General features: G+C 43.9%; 1 protein-coding gene across 3 annotated transcripts in view; it reads right to left on the bottom strand.

The window, feature by feature from the left end:
* The window catches only part of MCC (MCC regulator of Wnt signaling pathway), a 304,884-nt gene that overhangs the window by 17,799 nt on the left and 265,418 nt on the right, over nucleotides 1-21,667 (bottom strand). For all 3 annotated transcript variants that reach the window (XM_083151650.1, XM_083151651.1, XM_083151653.1), the window contains 2 exons: nucleotides 21,307-21,490; nucleotides 11,232-11,466 (listed from right to left, as the gene is read on the bottom strand). In XM_083151650.1, the coding sequence (XP_083007776.1) occupies nucleotides 11,232-11,466; nucleotides 21,307-21,490 (419 nt within the window). The remainder of the gene's footprint in view (nucleotides 1-11,231; nucleotides 11,467-21,306; nucleotides 21,491-21,667) is intronic.

Below are 21,667 nucleotides of genomic sequence, written 5' to 3'. Positions count from 1 at the left end.
TTTGAGCCTTTCCCCGGACAATTTTAATATCGCGTCGCATCGCATGCCATTATAATGGAATTACCCATCAGGGTCGGTGAACAATCTAAAATCGGGTCTGGGGGGGCATTTAACATAGAAATCAGGCATCTGGGTGCCTGTACAATTAAAAATCGGGTTTAATCGCATCTCATCGCATGCAATCATATCGCATGCAATGCGATTTTGTGGTTGTACAATGCCCTGCGATGGAAATCGGGGGCGCCGTGATAACACACAAGTACCGATTTTGACTATATACTGTAGTAAAAAAAATAGGTACTTGTGTATTTTGGCGGCGCCCATCGCATCGTATACCATAACGCATGCGATGGTATGCGATGCGACGCGATGTCGTTGGTTAGTGTACGATGGCATACAATTTTGAAATTATATGCCATTGTACATGGCATACAATGCCATACGATGCGATGCGATTAAACATTGTATAAGCACCCTAATGGGTGCTTATACTATGTTAAGCACCCTAATGGGTGCATACAATGTTAAATGCACCCCCACGCCCCCCCCCACTATAAACGTGAACCGAAGTGTGGCGAGCGCAGCGAGCCCGCGAGGGGCGGCGGTACGCGTCCTACGACCTTTTCATACCCCCACTATCCACGTCTGCGTGGAGTTGAGAATAGATTAGTGTGGCGAGCGCAGTGAGCCCGCAGCGTGGCGAGCGCAGCGAGCCCCGCGAGGGGACACGGAAACCTGTGAAGCTCGCGTTTACCTGTGAAGGAATCCGCGTCCCCTCGCCACGCTTCGGGCTCGGTGGGTCGCTGCGCTCGCCACACTAATCTATTCTCAACTCCACGCCAACGTGGATAGTGGGGGTATGAAAAGGTCGTAGGACGCGTACCGCTGTGCTCGCCACGCTTAGGGTTCACGTTTATAGTGGGGGGGTGGCGTGGGGGTGCATTTAACATTGTAAGCACCCATTAGGGTGCTTATACGATTTTAAATCGTATAGGGGGTCAAAATCGCGTCGCATCGCATGCCATCGGGTACATGGCATGCGATGCGATACGTTCATCGTACGATGTACATCGGGGGCACCGCTATAATACACAAGTACCAAAAAATAAAATAAAATCACACCTTATGTACACTCATCCCTATTCTCTTTCATAGGAATAAAGGTTTTCCATAGCAAAATCTTTATTATGGATACATACTTAAAATAATATATAACCGGACAGATTGATGTAAGTATTTCATTCCATATAATTGTTATTACATACTGCAGAAAACATAGCTTTTGGGTGCTGAACCACAGAAAAGGGTTTATATTTCTCATGGCAACTTGCACTATAATTCAAATCAGATTACAAAATCCCCACACAATCCTACCGAGCCCCAGGCCTCTCTCCTCACATAACACAGCCACAAAAACACACTGCCAGGGAGATGGGCAAGGCAGGAAAGCTACGTCCTTACCCCAAACACCAGCAGCCCACATCATACAGTACGCCAACAACACAAAAGGCCATTTCTACATGAAAGAGTGTTCACTGTGTGCAACTTTACCTGTTTATTATGGCAAAGATTAAAGCAGAAAGCCTAAGACCAGCAACATTAGAATAATGTGTACCTGGCAAATACCAGCCAACATATATCTGCGGTACACATCAGAACAATTTAATGAAGGACAGAACAAATCACTGTACTGCTTTCCTGCGCTGGGTCACATGCTTTACCTTATAGTCATGCAGCGCAGCTGAGCAGATGATATTGCATGCAACTCATGGGAATACACAATAGAGTGTACACACTGCCCAATATACAGATGGAGTGCCTCTCGCTCTTGCCCCTCCAGCGCCAGAATCTGTCCGCTGGTGATCGCCGGTGGAGAGGTGCTCCATCTGACTGAGACGCGCATGCGTCTCACACGAGTCTCAGTTTCCCGTCGGCGGGGGGACGGGAACCCTGTCCGTCTCCGCTTCAGGGAGACGGACAGGGTTAGGGGGGGCAAGTTGGCGGGGACCCGGAGCGACCCTCGGCGAGGCGGCGGGGACCCCCGTTGTAAAGCGGCTGGCGGGGGATGGCGGATGGCGAATCTTCCGCCATCCCCTGCAAAGATTACACCCGCTCCATCTGTACACATATATGTTATACCCCTTTTCCATCTGAATCCCGTGTTGAACACAGGAATTTGAACAAGGATCTTACCCGTGTCAGACACGGGTTTAAACACGTTTTTCACTACACATAGACCAGTGTTATGCCAGTGTCGGATCCATTTGCACTAAACCAAGGCAAGCTTTGTGAAAACCTATGAATGTCAACAAGAAATAGCTTTTTTCCATCAGGTGCCCCTGAAGAACCAATAAACGGCCTCTGAGCGTTACCTGGATATAAAAACCCAGGTAATGTGCGTTTACACTGCACTCAGACATGTGTCATTCCCATATCTGACCCTGGTAGCTACTAGGCTAAACTTCCCTGGTCTCTCTAACCGTGTCTTTTCAAGGACCCATTCACACTACCAAAAAACCTGGGTCGGTGCGCGCCCCTGTGCAAAAACCCGGGTAGAATTTGCTAGTGGAAAGGGGTATAATTCCGATCCATCTGGAAACTTCATATTGTGCCAGTATCGGACAGCTGTGTACCCACCCTAAACCCAACTACAGCCTAAACCAGGCATGTCCAAACTCTGGCCCTCCAGCTGTGAAACTACACATCCCAGCATGCCTTGCCATAGTTTTAGCATTCCCTATTATCAAGACTATGGCAAGGCATGATGGGACTTGTTTTTTCACAACAGCTGAAGGGACATAGTTTGGACATGTCTGACCTAACCATAGACCTAAGCCTAACTCTAAAAACATCTAAAAATCATCTATCGACATTCTCTTGTCATTATTTACAATGTCAACATTGAGAACATGTCAACATTATGAACGTATACAGTCAATTTGTACAATGAGACAACCAACAAGAAAGGTGCCAACTAATGAGAGGTAAAAGGTTATTCCCTCTCCCTAATTATCCACTCTCCTCACACTATTCTATAATCAGAGTTGTGAAGATACACAATTGGCGTTTTGCCATGCCAGCTGGCTGAGTAAGGTCTCTTTCAGTGCCCACCACACACCCAGCCGCTTGTGAAACTTCTTATGTGAGATCAAATCAAAGAAGTTTAATTTTTCCTCATCAAGTTGCTATGCTTTGGCTAAAACATTAAGATTTATGCCGGAATTATCAAAGTTTAATTAATAGTGTAATTATTTAAGTAAAGCACAAAATGATGACTTGAATACATTAACACCAATGACTGCAATAAATCTAGTTTGATGAAAATTGTGGTAGTGATGATTAATAAAAAAAAAACTTGTTATATCTGCTGCTTGTTCCTCGGAAAAAGACAATGTAGAATAAGAGAGCGGCTGATTAATGGAATGTGTGCCGCACAATAAAGGCAGGGGAAGAGCGAAGATGCTGGCTGTCAGCTGTGCAGTTCTGCACAGGGCCGGCATCGTTTTCCTATGCCCTTCATCTAAAGCAGGCATGTCCAACGTTGGCCCTCCAGATGTTGTGAAACTACACATCCCAGCATGCTTTGCAATAGTTTTAGCATTCTCTAATAGCAAAGCTGTGGCAAAGCATGCTGGGATGTGTAGTTTCACAACATCTGGAGGGCCAACGTTGGACATGCCTGATCTAAAGGAATATCCTTCCTAATCTAAAGTAACTATGATGACAACTAGATACACTGTTCATTGTTTAACTATGCAAGTTATAATTCACAGAACAAAAATTGTTAATTTGTATTGTAATCCACCAGTACTGCACATGTCGCACTGAAAGCTTACAATACATAAATGGCAGATATTACTATGTAACACATCCATCAGCTATATACAATGTGCATGGATGGGCTGCAATCTAAGCGGTGTGACAGCTTCACGATCTTGACCTAGATGGAGCCAGCCTCAGCTTTGCGAGGGGTGGCAATAGAATCGCCAGCCCCCACCATCCGTCGGAAGGGGGCATGCGCATATAAGACGCTCGCGTGCCCTGTTCCAAGGGAGCTCCCTGCTGCTGTACGCTGCCTCCCCCGTCGCCATTTGCAGGTCCTCCCCGCACCCCCCCCCCTAACCCTGCCCGTCTACCTGAAGTGGAGATGGGCAGGATTTCCTCCGCGTGACTGGGATGCGTGTGCTTGTGAGACGCTCGAGTGTCCCAGTGTGATGGCGTCCCTCTCAGCCAGCGGGGATATTCTGGGAATGAATGAGAGGGGCTTCATCTGTGTAGGCCAGTTGTTCCCAAACTTGGTTCTCAAGGCACCCTAACAGTGAAGGTTTTAATGATATCCATGGTTGAGCACAGATGGTTAAATCAAATTTACTGAGGTACTAATTAAGTCACCAGTGCTTAACCATTATTGGGATGCCTTGAGAACAGTTTGAAAGATAGACTTCACTCTGATGAATTTTAATTGTTACTACAAGACACAACATCTCTGTAAGTTTTGTGTTTTGAACAATGAAATAAAGCTTTTGGATCGAATATTATAATATATTATATCAGGAAAGTATTCAAAGCGATTCATTTTTTCCACATTTTGGCCCTTATTCTGATCAGTGCGGCCGGATCCGAATATGCGGCCAGCACCGTGCGTCCTAAACCCCGCCTTCCATACGGATCGCCAACTCCGTCCGTACGCGGTAAGAAGCTGTCCGAACGGACCGCACGTGTATTTCTCATGAATACACCTCCTCCATCTCAGGGAACCTCCCCATCATTCGATGGTAGCAGAACATCGAATGCAGGGCCGAGTGGTCCGCCAGCTCCCGCAACCTCAGACCACACGGGCATTTCTCCGTGCATAAGCAGGGATCAGGGCGGGCAGCTGACATCCGGCAATGTCATATGTCCGCACCCTACACGTGCGTCACGGCCGCATTACCATACATACGCCCAGCGTTTTCATGGGAACGCCCATGAAACGCGGGGTGTAAACATATGGTAATGAGCCCAAACAGCCCTTCACACCCCTCTCCACCCCCTGTTCGTAGTGTACACATTTCATGCGGAATGTGGCCATGCGTCCGGCTCGCACATGCGCAGAGACGCCTCTGCACATGCGCAGACACAAAACATTGGCGGCACGAACGCACGCGGATATTACCGCACCAACCAGAATAAGGGCCTTTGTTATGTTACAGCCTTATTCCAAAATGGAATAAATTCATTTGTTCCCCTTAAATTTCTACACACAATACCCCATAATGACAATGTAAACAAAGATTTTTGGAGATTTTTGCAAATTTATTTTAAAAACACATGTATATAAGTATTCACAACCTTTGCTCAATACGTTGTTGATGCACCTTTGGCAGCAATTACAATCTTTTTGAATATGATGCCACAAACTTAGCACACCTGTCTTTGGCCAGTTTTGCCCATTCCTCTTTGCAGCACCTCTCCAGCTCCATCAGGTTGGATGGGAAGCGTCAGTGCACAGCCATTTTTAGATCTCTCGATCAATCGGATTCAAGTCTGGGCTCTCTCAAGGACATTCGCAAAGTTGTCCTGAAGCCACTCCTTTGATATCTTGATGAACCGTTGCCCCAGTCAAGAGCGCTCTGGAGCAGTTTTGCCTCCAGGATGTCTCTGTACATTGCTGCATTCAAATATCCTGACTAGTCCACCAGTTCCGGCCACTGAAAAACATCCCCACAGCATGATGCTGCGACCACCATGCTTCACTGTGATTGTATTATCTGGGTGATGATAGGTGCCTGCCATTCATGCCAAAAGCTTCATGCTTGGTTTGTGCTCCGACATGCACGGTCACGTATGTGACCTTATATAGACAGGTGTGTGCCTTTCCAAATCATGTCCAATCAAGTAAATTTACCACAGGCGGACTCCAATTAAGCTGCAGGAACATCTCAAGGATGATCAGTGGAAACAGGATGCACCGAGCTAAATTTTGCGCTTTAAGGCATAAACTATGAATACTTATGTGATTTATCATTTTTTTTATATTTTTTATAAATTTGCAAAAATCTCTCAAACTTTTTTCACATTGTCATTATGGTGAATTGTGTGTATTTTGAGGGAGGGGGGGAATAAATTTATTCCATTTTGGAATAAGGCTGTAATGTGGAAAACAGTGAAGCGCTGTCAATACTTTCTGGATGCATGGATAATGAACAGCAAGCACATCCTAATGTTCACTGGAATGTACAGCCTGGCGCTCCCTCCCAATGTACTTTATTAGCATCATTAACATTTAGTTACATAGCACCAGCATACTCCTGATCATTATACGTTTGGGAGCAAACGCAGCCAGAAAACAAAACTGGATATTAAACAGACAAGAGGTAATTGCCTCCTGCTGAAAGTGTATAGGCTATACATTAGAACTATAATCTTTTTATGCTTTACATACAACTAAAGTCTTCTTTTAAATATGTAACAACTGGGCATTTGGCTACCACCCAAGATGTGTTTTTAATTGTAAAAAAGTTCATCTCAAATGTGAACAGAGGAGTGTGAAGGCAAGATGCAAATGAAACCAGGGTCAGGAGACTGAAATGTGCAGATATAATGGCTATGGAACCAGTGACATTTTGAAGCTTCTGTACTCCCCAAAATATGGGTTTGCTTCCAGCTGGCTGTTTGCCTAACATCCCTCTAAAGGCCCATACACACTGGGAGACTGAGCTGAAAGCAGCTCAGTTTTTCTGTTTGAGCTCCTTTCAGATCAAAAGTCACCCAGTGTGTACGGGGCTGCTGGTATTACCATATGAAAGTCGTCCACCCCAAGGAAAATTGCCCAGAAGGGCGAAAATCCCTCAGTGTGTATGCACTGAGCGATTTTCAGCCCAGCGATTTTCCCCATCATCGCTTACCACACATGCTGGACAAAATCGCCCATTGTGTATGGACCTTTACTCTTAGCTGGATGCAGCTACTGTCTACAGCCTAACTGTGATATATCCTACAAATACAGTCAGATTGTTCTATGGACTTTCCGCTGTTTATCACCACAATCCGTCCATCTATGTCTGAACAGCTAGTGGGCACACTCAGGTTTCTGCCTGGCAGAAACGCTGGTAGGATCCATATCCTACCAATCCTCAATTACAAAAAACAGCATGCGTCAACACTTAAATAATGAGATAATTCTAAGTTTCAGAAGAATAAGTGCAAGCATTACGTAGAGAATGTACCACAGCATGTAAATAATCAGCTCTAGAATACGGAATTACATGTTTCCTTACAGATGAAATTACAAAGTGGCTACATTTGGAAAGATGGAGACATTCTCTGTACAAACAAAATGTCTCATTGTAACTGTGATGAGTGAGGACAAAAGAGGACAGTCAGGAGAGATACTTACAGCTAATTCTATGCTATTGGCACATGTGATGGATCAAAAACTATGGATTTTCATTCACCTATCAGAACAGCATAAAGTGGCAACAGCGCTGCATGGGGACTGATGTGAGCTATGTACCGTGCACATAAATGGCCAACAGACAACATTACTTTTCCTGCCAATGTTAATAGTAATACATACGTTGTACAATACTGACAGACTAATACCCCTTTTACACCAAAAACCCTGGTCCGACCCTGGTCTTTGAACGCTGGAGTTTCAAGGGTCTGACCCTGCTTTATACTGCATTTACACAGCACTTCGACCTGAGTCGGACCTGGGTCTGCACCATTTACACTGAACCTGGGTCAGCCCTGCCTTTCCTTGTTGATATATATAGATATATATATATATATATATAGATATATATAGATATATCTATGGTACTTGTTTCCTAGAACGGCCACAATCGTGAGTGATCGTGGCTCTTAATTAAGGGACACGATCCTCACGATGTGGCCGATTTTTTACAATTTTTTCCCTTTGAATGACAGAAATCGGGTCAATCGGTCGGTCGCGACCAATTAAAATCGGCCGCGATGCGACCGACCGATTCACCCGATTTTTCCATAGACTTCAATGTTAAAAAATCTTTTAACATTGAAATCGGGAGGATCGCGTTGGTCTTGTGCCATTATAATGGCACAAGATGAGATGGACTTGATTAAGTCCATCTCACATAGGGAAAAATGATAAAAAAGGTGAAATTGGCCAATATGACCCATTTCACATTTTTTATGTGCCCGCCATGACCCCACGATAGACGTCAACCCGAAGCGTGGCGAGCGCAGCGAGCCCGCGAGGGGCGGCGGTACGCGTCCTCCGACCTTTTCATTCCCCTACTAACCACGTCGGCGTGGAGTTGAGAATATATAGTGTGGCGAGCGCAGCGAGCCACCGAGCCCGAAGCGTGGCGAGCGCAGCGAGCCCCGCGAGGGGACGCGTATACCTGTGAAGTTATACGCGGCCCCTCGCGGGGCTCGCTGCGCTCGCCACGCTTCGAGCTCGGTGGCTCGCTGCGCTCGCCACACTATATATTCTCAACTCCACGCCGACGTGGATAGTAGGGGAATGAAAAGGTCTTAGGGCCAGATGTATCAAGCTTCAAAAAGTGATAAAGTGGAGAGCAATAATAACAAAAATCAAATTAGCTCATAATTGTCATTTCATTTCAAACACGTCATGTAATATGGCAGTTAGGAGCTGATTGGCTTATTATTTATCACTGTCCACTTTATCACATTTTGAAGCGTAGTACATCTGGCCCTGATTCACTAGAATTAATATAGGCCTTACACATAGATCTCCGCATAACTCAGTAAGTCTTTTGGTTTTCTTGTCATAACTTCAATTTGCTGGGGTTTGGCAGCAGACCTAGGCTTTCATTACACTACCCTGCTTTCTTCTTCCAGTTACACAGCAATAGTTGCTGTACAGGGACTTCAAGGTACAATTAACCCTTTGAGTGCTGACGTTGTTGTGAGAGAGCCATAAAATATCCGCTAAAAAAGTCACTCTTTTTTTTGGGGGGGGGGGGGGGGGGAATATTTATCTAAACTTCAATTAACTGACCTGACTGACTTTTTATTTATTTATACTAAACGAAAAATCGCTGTCAGCGACGCTTGTAATAGCAGCAGATGAGCTGGGGCGGCTGGTGATGATGCGGGAGTGCACATCAGCGCTCACTAGTCATCGTCGTGCGAGACACACTGGGCGGTTTTTGAGCTGAAAGCAGCTTAAACAGTAAAAGTAAGCTGCATTCAGCTCAATATCGCCCAGTGTGTATGGGCCCTTATAGTGATTATATGACCATAACATAAACCAGGTTATAAAGTATTGAACCCTGTGTATTTGATCTTTGTAACTTTCCTACTAAGCAGTGGGATGAGGCCCTGTTCTACAGCAGCATTTAATTCCCACCACATTGTCCCCCTCTCTGTCATCGTTTAACAGGTGGGGTGGGTGGGACAGCCGCATATAGCAGGTGCCTCCGCGGAGGAGAAATAGCGCATTGAAGTGCCTTTTCCTCCACCTGTATAAAGCCAGCATTAACATACATGGGAGCACCCACATAGCAGACTGGGAGGGGCTAAAGTGAAAGTAAAAAAGAAAACTGGTGCTCCAGAGTGAGTGACAGGCTCTACCGTGCACATTTCTAAAACTAGTATGTGGAGTGGCATAGAGGGGGGAGGAGCCAGTTACAAACATTAACATTTAAAGTGACGGCTCCTCTAATCAACCATCTATACCCCCATTGTATTTAGAGACTCCAGCGTCCGCTATGGATGAAAGGGAAAAACTAATGCTCAGTACCATACCCACAAAATCTCCCAATCCCACTAAACTGTTTCTAGCATATTGTGTGTGAAGCTCACAGGTTCACAGGGGTTAAAGCTAGGGACACAGTACTTGGCTGATCAGGAGCATTTACTTGATCAGCTGTGTGACTGCAGAGGTGAGAGGTGTGTACCCAGCTTCAGTTTCCCTGCTTGTGCCCTAGTTTCACATTGTCATCACCACAGAGCAGGGAAGTAGAGTGATTACTGTATATTGTAAAATGTGGGTTTGGGCAGGAGAGTACCAAGGACAGAGATGAGGTCCCGCCAAGAGGTGGGATAAAGAAAACGTTATATGGGAGGGGTGTTAAAGGGCAAATGTCTTACAGTGATGAGGGAAATGCCACGTCCCCTATATAACATGGCCATACATTGTTTGTACTACTGTACCTCCTTCTATTCCCAAATGGACAGTGTTGAGAGGTGCAGTGTTGTCCTAATACATAACTGCGGCAGTCACGCCAAACAAACTCTCTCACCACCTCTCTCATGGGACAGTGTTAGTGTTGGGTGACAGAAGTACTACAATGCCGTTGCCAGAGATTTTTCCATACCAGGTTCCGTTGTGCTTTGTATACAGACTCTCTTGCACAGAGCTATAATCAATCAGCGTAATCCTAGCCACATCGCATTTAAGGCGCATCTTCAATTAGAAAGGTGCAAAAAAAGAGGGCTAGCACAGTCGCTCAGGACCTGACTGCTTACTCAAATGAGTACAATCTCCCAATGTGGCCCTCAGACAACATCCTTGCTTTATGTACAGCCAATGGCTGTTAAATACAGAATATTGTCCCAGTCTGCCACAGTTTTTCAATTATCAGTGTTTTATATTCCTAAATATATATATATATAGTTACATAGTAGATAAGGCTGAATAAAGACTTGCGTCCATTGAGTTCAACCTACGTTTTAATAGCTTATCCCTTGTAAAAGACAGAATATGTTTCTTATTAGTACCCTTGGATCTTTTTATCCAATAAATGATTGTCCAACCTTATTTTGAACGTATTTATTGTATCTGCCGACACCACTTCTCCAGGAAGAGAGTTCCACAGTTTGATTGCTCTGACTGTAAAAGACATTTTTTCTTTTGAGGGAACAACATTTTCTTTCTTCTAATCTAAATTAGTGCCCTCGCATCCTAGATTCCTTTCTTGCAGTAAAAAGGGTGCTTGAGAGTTCCTTATATTGGTCCCTGATATATTTGTACATGTTGAGCATGTCCCCCCTTAAACGTCTCTTCTCTAGTGTAAATAGTCCCAGCTTGCTTAATCTCTCCTCGTAGCTTAAAGTCTCCATTCCCCTACTAAGCTTTGTTGCTCTGTGTAAGAACCAGCAATGCTCCCCATATACATATATACTTTTAATGATAGGAACCTGAGGAGTAACAGTTTTATTAGTGCAACAGTGCTACAAATATTCCATTAATCAATGTTATGTTTGACATATAGGTTTATACACATCCGAATGCCTACCTTCATGGCCATAAGCTCTTGCATCAAGACAGCATTCTCTAAATCTAGTCTTTGGCTGTCTCCGCGTGGCTTGACATCGTAGCTGAGGGGATCAATATGGATGCTCTCCAGTTCCAGCATAGTGAGTTTAACTGCTGCCCGGTCATTCTTCAGCTGCTGAATGTAATCCTTTAGCCTCTGCTCGTCTTCCTTTGTGAAGTCAGTGTCACAGCTACTGGCAGTGGAACTGGTAGTACTGGAAGTTGAGAGAAAAATAAAACATGGTACAATGGAAGATAGATTTTGTTACAAAAAAATAATTAAATAAGGGAAAAAAAGTGTATACTAAAATATCTACATGGCCAGAAAAAAAAAAAAACTTGAGTTTTTCTTTATATTCAGAAAATTTCTACTTCGTGGAAACATCAATATAAACTTTGCTCCGTTAATTCTGTAAAACTGCTGAACATTTTCAATGTACACTGCTGAATGGACTGGCTATTCAACAGAAATGTCTGCAGCTGCAAATGTACAGCAGTAAAGCACTAAGGTAGTGTCAGCATTTTTCATCTGCAGGACAAGCTGAGCAGAATAATATACTACAGAGAGCAAAACAAAGTCACTGTGGTACAAAATGTGAAAAAGCAAAAAAAAAAAATTCGTACCAGATTTACTTCTACTGTCTATTGATGGAAATACAAAACAATTGTCCTGCCTTAAAATAAAGGTAAACTAAAAAGGTTACTTAATTCTGAAATGTCAGCCTTTAATAAAACGAAGCTTACATTGCAAAAGAAAAGCGATACAATATGTTTCTTATACATGAACATTGTTGGTGCCAGGAGTTGCAAATAAATCTGTGCACCCAGCATCTACTACTGTACATTGTACCTTATGAACACTGTGGCCCTGATTCTTGAGTATTGTGCACGGTCCAATATGGCCACATCTTTCCATTACTAGTTATTACATATTTAAATGCTTCAAATTATCCATAGTATGTGACCCCTGCCATCGCTGAGTGGCCAGTAATGGCTTCATCTGGGTGTAACAGGACATTTGCACATAAGAAAAATGTTCTGGGGATATTGTGGAGATACCCTGCATAAGGAACATTACGAAACCTACAGACCCTGGTAATATTATATTACAAAAATGTATGACAGCCAGGTAGTGTATATATTTTATACACACAGTAGTTTAGTACAATCTGAGGCAAAGTAATGGTGCCATGTCTATATCGCTAATACTGTACATATTCCTGCTATCAGTGGTTCCATATACCATACCGCTGACTTAAGCCAGTGATTGATGTATAATGTACAAATGGAGGATAACTAATATGAGGTACCTGCCATTATAAATCTAAAAATGTGTTGACTATTATAAAGGTGACAGAACTTGACATCATGAGATATACTGTACAGCTCGCGTGCCCCTTAAGATAGCTAGCTGGATATACTTTAAGAGAGTTAGAATTGTGTGTGATACTGTATGTCATACTCAGTATGTCACAAATGTCAGACACTAACCTTGCCCTTGTCCATACTTTCCGTACTCCAATAGCCTTTACTGTTTTTGTGGCACAGAACACAATACATTGTAAGTTTTATTTGCACTTTTTGAGCTGGATACATATCAAAATTACCATTGGTGATATGTTTATGCAGTAGCGGCAGAAATCGTTGCTTACTGAGCGGAGACCCCTGTCTGGCCGAACGACTTCCCCGCGCAGCTGCCGAATCCCCTCGGTACCATGTGAAGGGATGTGTTCTCTAACATATCCCCTCACATGCGGCCACTAATTGGAGATATAATTTGATGACCCGGCCTGCCCTCCTCGGTTTGTAACTCGCGGAAGACATTCAGTGCCAGTATCGGGGTGGAATTTTGCTTCTTATGATCGTTAGTGAATTAGGCCCATTATACTTTAGATTTATTTAAAGACATTTTAAAATTTGGTTAAGTCTACTCACATGGCAAAGACAATGTACCCAAAATTGTACTTTATTTTTCACATTAACATTGTACGTGAACTATAATAATTTTTTTTTTTTACTTTTCTAACTGCAATATATACTAACATCTAGCCTAAGTAGCAAGCCATCGAGGCCATCCAAGCTTATTCACATCATCAAAGACAAATAATGGCGTTTGTCTTCAGTAAAAAAGCTATAATGGCTACATTAATATGAAGAGCCCTTAGAACAACAAGATAGCAAGATGTTGAAGAATCCTCAGGTAAAACCGTAACCACAGTAGGTTGGGTGATGTAAAAAGGAGAAACCACCATCAGCAGAAAAGCTGGATAAGTTTGAAGCCCTGCCGTGTTCACATGCACAATGATGTCCGCTGCCCGCCCCCTGGCACCCGCGTCACTGCCGAATTTCCATGGGAACGCCCAACATTTTCATGGGAACACCCTTGAGACGCTGGGCGTACAACCAACACCGGAGGAAAATACTCAACTGAGGAGATATTGGACCAATTTCCATCCATTTGGAAAGGAGATCCCATAAGGAAAACCCGAAATGAAATCAGTTATATGGTGAGGCCCTATTTAAGGCCAAAACCAACACTCCTAGAAGTTGAATAGACAACCGAGAAGACAACTGCTCCACAGGGCCCTGTAGACCAAATCCCTCGTCCATGAGGCATTTATTAGTCTGAAGTTACATGCTCAGAAATGAATTCTCGGAGTAGCCATAAGATTCAGGAAAAGCATCAACAATCCACTGAAAAAGTGGTGTGCCAACAGAAAGCATACATGTAATCTCCCTCTAGAAAAAAACCTAGAGTAGATGATCATCCAGATAAGGGATGACGTTTACCACCAGATGACCAAACACTGTGACCAAATAGAACACCCTAGAGGCAGTGGAATGACCAAAGAATAAATCGGAAGGAGGACAAGAGCACTACGAATCAAAGTCACTCAAGATGAATCTTCCAGATATAAACCATAGGACCCAGTACTCTTGACGCCAACCAACTGGAGATGTTTTTTTTGAGAATTAATGAGGTAGAAAACCCTTGACTGTACCTTGTACATTATGTAATGAGCTATACGAGTCAGACCCAATGCCAACTCCCACTGTGGGATTCACTAGTTAAGTTATTTCAAATTTCAGAGTCTGGTGCCATTATTAAGGAGATAGTGACTTTCCTGACACCACCAAGCTCTGACCCTTAGCAAACACTCTTTGGGGTTGGAGGAGCATTTTGAACTCCTGCATTGTTGACTCGCATAGCAAGACATAGCACTTTTGAAGCTAAATGTGTGGAATGCCAGCAACTGTTATCGTGGCTTTGCCCCCACTGTTTAATGCTACATTTCGCAGCATCACAGCCATGACCATGCGATTGGCTGAAAATTGTGGCTTGAAGCCTGAATACCACCCAGTAAGTCCATGAGATTGGTCTATTTACTTGGGAGTGCGGGGAAACAACTTGACATTTGTGAGTCTCCAAGTATTCCGGGGGAGTATGCATGCATGATATAGGAGTTTCCAGGACTCCTGACTAACATTAAGAACCGCTATAAAACCCATGATGCACTCCACCTGCCTTTAACTACAACAACTTCCACAACCCTATATTTCTATTTTATATTTATACATTAATTTCTACAGCAATGATATTATGCAGCACAGGACACTGAGGGAATCATAACACGCCAGAAACAAATGACATACAATGACATGAAGCACCCTGCCCTAGTGAGCTTATAGCTTACAGCTCTCATTACCCTCCTCACTGCCGGCTGCTTTCCCTTCTCGGAACATATATACTCTGTTCTCCATCTTTCATCCAGTACAATGCTACTTAACCTTCATAGCTTAATGTGCTCCCGGAAAGTTTCCAGAGAAGCTTATCACATTCCCTAGCTACTCAGTTATCAGTCATTTTCACCTTGTCTCCACACAATACCCTCAATACTCTGCGAAGTGCTAATTTCCTAATCCATCATATGCTCCAAAGACATCATAAAATATTTTTTTCTCTTCACTTCAATTTATTATTAATTAATTAATATAAATATTTAGTCCACTTCTCTAACACATGAACCTCAGTGTTGACCGAAGTCCGGATTGTCCAAATCGCTGAATGACCCAAAGATGAAGACAATTCCACACTCTACTGCGAAAACTGTTGCAGTTATGAAAGTGTTCAGCAGAAAAAACCTTCCCCTCCCACAGATGGCTGCTAAGCCCCCTGACACAATGCTGGAACATGTAAGTCCTGCTCAGCTCCAAGCTAGGCCAATGGCTGTCAATCTGTCAGCAAGGAGGGAGCTGGGAGAAGCACGCGGATAATAGATATAATGAAAGCTCTGGTCACAGAAGAGAAGGTAATTGTGTACTGTATCACGCAGACTTCTAACGATTTAACCCCTTCGGTGCTGAATGCGCCACACTTTGGCAACTTGGCATGCTGTTTTAGCCTCATACATTAGAGTGGTTAAACTCCCTGTAGGATAGTGGCTGCTTTGTCTGAGAGATTTTCACTCCGGCTCTACTTACTCATCTCATGTACCCAGCCAGAGTGGCAGGCTCCGCTCCAGATCTTAATCTTCTAGCCGTGTCTGTCTGCTATTGAGCTCAGCTAAAATATGACATTGGTATAATTTAGCTGGCTTCAATAATCAAATTGGATTTGCCAAGATGAATGGCTGTTTATGGATAGGTTTCTAAAGTGGTGCCCTAATGTTATTTCACTTTGGATCCAGCTCAGGGATAAGAATAAAAGGAAAATAGTATGAAGCAAAAAAAATGAATATGGATTTTCAGTATCACAACTAGAACCGTATTAACCAACAACAGTAATGATAAATGTGCTTTACAGCCTCAGGGTATGCTGGGCATGGCAAACTTATTCTACGCTGCCAGGAGTATAGGACTGCTCTGACAGAGTAATTCTAAATAAGCAATCACCAATCATCGCCTCTATTGGTCTCACAGTAAAGGATAATTATCATCTATTTATCATGTACTTGTATATCCCAACATTTCAGGGTGATTGGACCATAACAAAGGGTTCCAAGCACCCCGAAACGTTGGGATTTACCATGCACTTTTTTTGAAGAAAATGTTTTGCTGACTTTAGTAACCAGCCTCCGAGTGCCTCATTTTCCCTGTCCTACATCAATTATTTAGTAGGCACCGGAGCACCGCAGCTACGGTTTGGAGTGCAGATCTGCTCCCCGTACTTATATTTAATTGTAGCATTATGATTATATTTTACTTTCAGTTAAGGCCCATACACACTGGGAGATTTGGAGCTGAAAGCAGGTCAGTTTTGATGTTTGAGCTGCTTTCAGCTCAAAAGCCGTCCAATGTGTACCGGCCAGCGATGAGCACTGATGCGTGCTCTCACTCATCTGCTGTTATTACCAGCATCTTGCTATAGAAAAAGTCGTCCACCCCCAGAGAAATCGCTCAGTGTGTATGCACTGAGTGATTTTCATCCCAGCGATTTCCCCCATCATCGATCGCTGTCCATACATGCTGGGCAACATCGCCAATGGACCTTAACTCACTATTGTAGTTCTTATAGACTACTGCAGCCACTTCTTACTGCTAACTATAGATGGATGTCAACCTCTTACTATACCTCTTAACAGAGCAGGGGTAAACGCAGTATTTCTGGAGGGGTTTTCCAAATGTTCGATATTCCAGTGATAGTTGCCAGCCCATTACAGATGCATAATTAACAAAAGATAAGCTATAGCCTGCACCAAACAAAGTGCTTCTCATATAACACAGCGAATGTCAGCTGCCTGGCCTCTTCCGGTACAGGGAGCACGCAGATAAAAGACACTAGAGATCTGCGTGCACTGTAGAAATCATTAGGTGGTCAATGTCCATCAAATGATTTTCTCATCACATGGCAAACTGTGAATGGATGATTATGCTAAACATCCATTGGCATGCGTGTGGGGATATTCGGCGTGCAGGGGGGGGGGGCGTTAAAATGACATGTCCTCGTGGGACAGTCTGTTTTTTTGGGGACTGTCCCAAGTCCCACCCATAGCCATCAGTGTCCAGCGTTGGGGAAGGCATTATAGGCCACACCCCAAAGTCTTGTCTGCGCACAGGCAACCTATTTGCGGTTTTAAAAAACTGGGAAATATGCCAAAGCCATAGGGATCAGTAGCCACAGAGATCGCTGTACCTTGTAAGCAATGCAGGGAAATGTTATGTTTGCTTAAAAAACTGCACATATTATTTCACCTTTTAAAGGCACAATATAAAAAAAAACAACATGAATTTCACTTTGCTAGCCATTTGCATTAAATGCACAAAAGCAGCAAATCTTAATTTTGCTAAAAAAAAAAAACACCTGGGGAAAAAAGGGTGATAACTGCTATATAAATATACCCCATAGTGACCTCATACGGGCTTATGTTCTTACACAGAGGTTTACCGGAAGAAAGAAAAAAGGGGGGGAGACTAGCACTGACTTCATTTAATATTAATGATATCATTTAAATAAACTCACATAGGTGTAACCAACATTACCTATATATTCTGTACCTACCTTGTCCTTATTTCATTTCTCTTGTTGGTGCTCCCACAATTTAGTGGTATATAAGGTACTCTTTACCTAACACGGCGCCCATCGCGGGCATCGCGGGTACATTTATGTGTGCCCGCGACGCGACCGACGCGATGCTCACGATTTCCCATTGAAACCCATGTTAAACATGGACATCGTGTCGGTCGCGTCGCGGCCGGCTATAAATGTGCACACGATGGCCCCGACGCGATGCCCACGATTTGCCATAGGAATTAATGTTAAAAGACCCGATGGACACGATTTTAATGTTAAATGGCTCAATGGACCCGATTTTAGCATAGGAAACAATGTTAAATGGGCCTTCGAGCCCAAATACTTACCCTGAACTGAGAAATGGCCCCCCCAATTTTTTACGCCACCCCACGATCAACGTGAACCCGAAGCGTGGCGAGCGCAGCGAGCCCGCGAGGGGCGGCGGTACGCGTCCTCCGACCTTTTCATACCCCCACTATCCACGTCGGCGTGGAGTTGAGAATAGAATAGTGTGGCGAGCGTAGCGAGCCACCGAGCCCGAAGCGTGGCGAGCGCAGCGAGCCCCGCGAGGGGACGCGGATACCTTCACAGCTAGACGCGTCCCCTCGCGGGCTTCACAGGTGTCCGTGGCGACGCGGACACCTGTGAAGCCCGCGAGGGGACGCGTTTACCTGTGAAGGTATCCGCGTCCCCTCGCGGGGCTCGCTGCGCTCGCCTCGCTGCGCTCGCCACACTATTCTATTCTCAACTCCAAGCCGACGTGGATAGTGGGGGTATGAAAAGGTCGGAGGACGCGTACCGCCGCCGCTCGCCACGCTTCGGGTTCACGTTGATCGTGGGGTGGCGTACAAAATTGGGGGGGCCATTTCAGAGTTCAGGGTAATTATTTGGGCTCTAAGGCCCATTTAACATTGTTTCCTATGCTAAAATCGGGTCCATTGAGCCATTTAACATTAAAATCGTGTCCATCGGGTCTTTTAACATTAATTCCTATGGCAAATCGTGGGCATCGCGTCGGGGCCATCGTGTGCACATTTATAGCCGGCCGCGACGCGACCGACACGATATCCATGTTTAACATGGGTTTCAATGGGAAATCGTGAGCGTCGCGTGCGGGCATGTTTAGCCCGCATACGTCGCGACCGACACGATTTTTTACCTCACGATGCCCACGATCAAGATCGTGGGCGCCGTACTAGGTAAAGAGTACCGTATATAAATTCTCTCTACTCTCCTATTTATTTATATATATATATATATATATATATATGTATATATATATATATATATATGTATATATATATATATATATATATATATATATATATATATATATATATATATATATATATATATATAGCGGCACCCATATGTGTTTTTCTCTAGATTAGTTTTTTAATGCACATTTAATAAAAATTAGATTTTTAATAACTTGTGCCCTGACAAAGGGGGACATTTACTAAGAGGTGTATTCTACTTCACATGTGATGTTGCTATGGGCAACCAATCAAAATCTACTTCTTATTTATTTAGAACCCTCTAGAAGATAGTAGACAGGATCTGATTGGTAGCCCACAGCAACATCACATGTGAAGTAGAATACACATCTTTGTAAATTTTCCCCAAAGAGACATCTTTTTCTTCCTTCGCTTTCATGGTTCTTACACAGAGATAAGCAACACACAGTGGGGCAGATGTATAAAGCCTTAACAAGAGATAAATGCAAGGGTGATAAGGAGAGATAAACGTCCAGCCAATCAGCTCCTTACTGACTTTTTTCAAACACAGCCTGTAACATGGCAGTTAGAATGTGATTGGCTGGACGTTTATCTCTATTTATCACCCTTGCATTTATCTCTTGTTAAGGCTTAATACATCTGCCCCATTGTCACCTGAGAGCAGAAGTACTGCAAAGCATCACATGTATGCACTATATGGAGTTTTATACACAAGATTATAAAAAGTTACATTCAATTAAATGATGAAATATGCAGGAAGAAGTTCTGCATAAATTGTCTTCGAACGAAATTCCCACATGCACGGCGTACGGGTTCATTCTGTCTGCCTTCATTATAAATTATTAGATACTGGAAAATTAATTTAACAGAAACAGGGAATATTATGTTGCAATTGTAAAGGGAATGCAATGCCTTGGAAGGAGATCATGAATGGCAGTGAATTGGTTACAGAAATGGCTTGCTTGCATTTCATGTACATTAGAAAGCAACCTCATACATCTCTGGAGGACACCTAATCATACGTTGGTTGAGGGTTAGGTCATCCATTAACATGTCTGCCCAAAAGGTTGATTGATCTTAGTAATCAGCAAGGGAATAACATCCCATAATGCCATGTATTAAGTTGCGCTGTTTAAAAAGCCTTAATGAACAACTGCAGCACTATTAACAGAGTCTAATGCCCCACCACCACCCCTCTTTTGGCCTGAAGCTGGCAATATGCAATAATGATAATGAATAGGTTTTCAAATTCAACTAGTTAGCGGACATTTGAGAGACATAACTTGAGGTCCTTGAATACTATTTGACAAACTTACAAACAACTTGCATAGCTTGTAATAATAACTACAGTGCAAGAAGGCAGCCGACCCTGACCAATGGCAGGCAGGGAGGATGTCAAAGCGGGCTGCACTGCACATGAAAGAGGCATGGAGGAACAATGTCGGGGAGAGAGAGGAGGGACAGTGACAGGGAGAGAGAGAGGAGGGACAGAAAGGAGGAAGGGGAGAGAGAGACATAAAAAATATAATTGGAATACTGTAATAATTATAAAATAAATAAGAAATTCTACATTCTATACTTTAAGCACCTATGTTGCCTCAATAAACCCCTCCGGCCACTATCAGGGGTGATCAGGGATGTGGTGATGAAAAAGGGTTCAGAATTTTTTCACAATACTAGGGCGGCACAGATGGGTCTCCAGCGCTCATTGGGACCTGTCCACTGACTGCAGCCTGTGGGGCCTCTAACGCTGAGCGCTGGAGTCTGGTCCCCTTGTATTTTCGATCCCAGACACTTCCACCCTACTCTGACCTTACCAAACACAAGTCTTCCTCTCCTTCCCCACCCTGCTCTGCTCACCCATCCAGCTACTCTTGGCGGACCAGGTCCTCCTTCTCTACCGGCTGCAGTTTAATATTTGCAGCAATCTACCCCCCAACCCCCCCCCCCCCCCACCCTATAGTGCTCACCTTCCCAACTATCATTCTCCACGCTGCGCAGGGGAGAGCAGGCTGGTGGGGGGCTCCCTGTCCAAGACCCCTTCACGCTCCTGCATGTAACTGCTCTGGCGTGGCAGGGTGCAGGGGGAGCAGTGGGCCCTTGAAACGGGTATGGATCATTAGGTCACCAGCATTATAGTACACAAGCATTAGGTCGACACCATTAGGTCGACATGCAGGAAGATAGACATGACTTTAGGTCAACAGGGTCATTAGGTCGACATGGGTAAGGTAGACATTGAAAAAGGAGCAGTGACATGATAATTACACAATTATTAAAAGGCAAACTGAAGAGAAACCTATTACCTTGTATGACTATTTGAGGAGAGACTTTCCCACGGCTGTACGCTACATCCAGTCACAGCGAATGCGCCCCCACAGCTGCCGTCCAGCTTCATCAGGAGAGCTTTTGCTGCATTCTCTGCTGTTTTCCTACAGTCATGTGCCCGCTTCAGCATCTGCGTTATGCTTTCATCGCCCGACTGCTCCGCTTCAATGTAAAAAAGCAACATAACTATTAGACATATACATTACCTGGTGGAATCTATACTGCTGTGACAGGTGACCCCACCAACTAATAACAGGAAATATATTTTGTTCTATCCATTTTACAAATGCTGCTGCTTGAGGTCGCACAAAGATTTTTAAACACAGAAGGGGAGATATA

This window comes from Crinia signifera, chromosome 1 (genome assembly GCF_055691185.1).
Source record: "Crinia signifera chromosome 1, ASM5569118v1, whole genome shotgun sequence".
NCBI lineage: Eukaryota > Metazoa > Chordata > Amphibia > Anura > Myobatrachidae > Crinia > Crinia signifera.
Note: the sequence above shows the minus strand (reverse complement) of the source record. Positions and strands in the feature narration are given on the sequence as shown.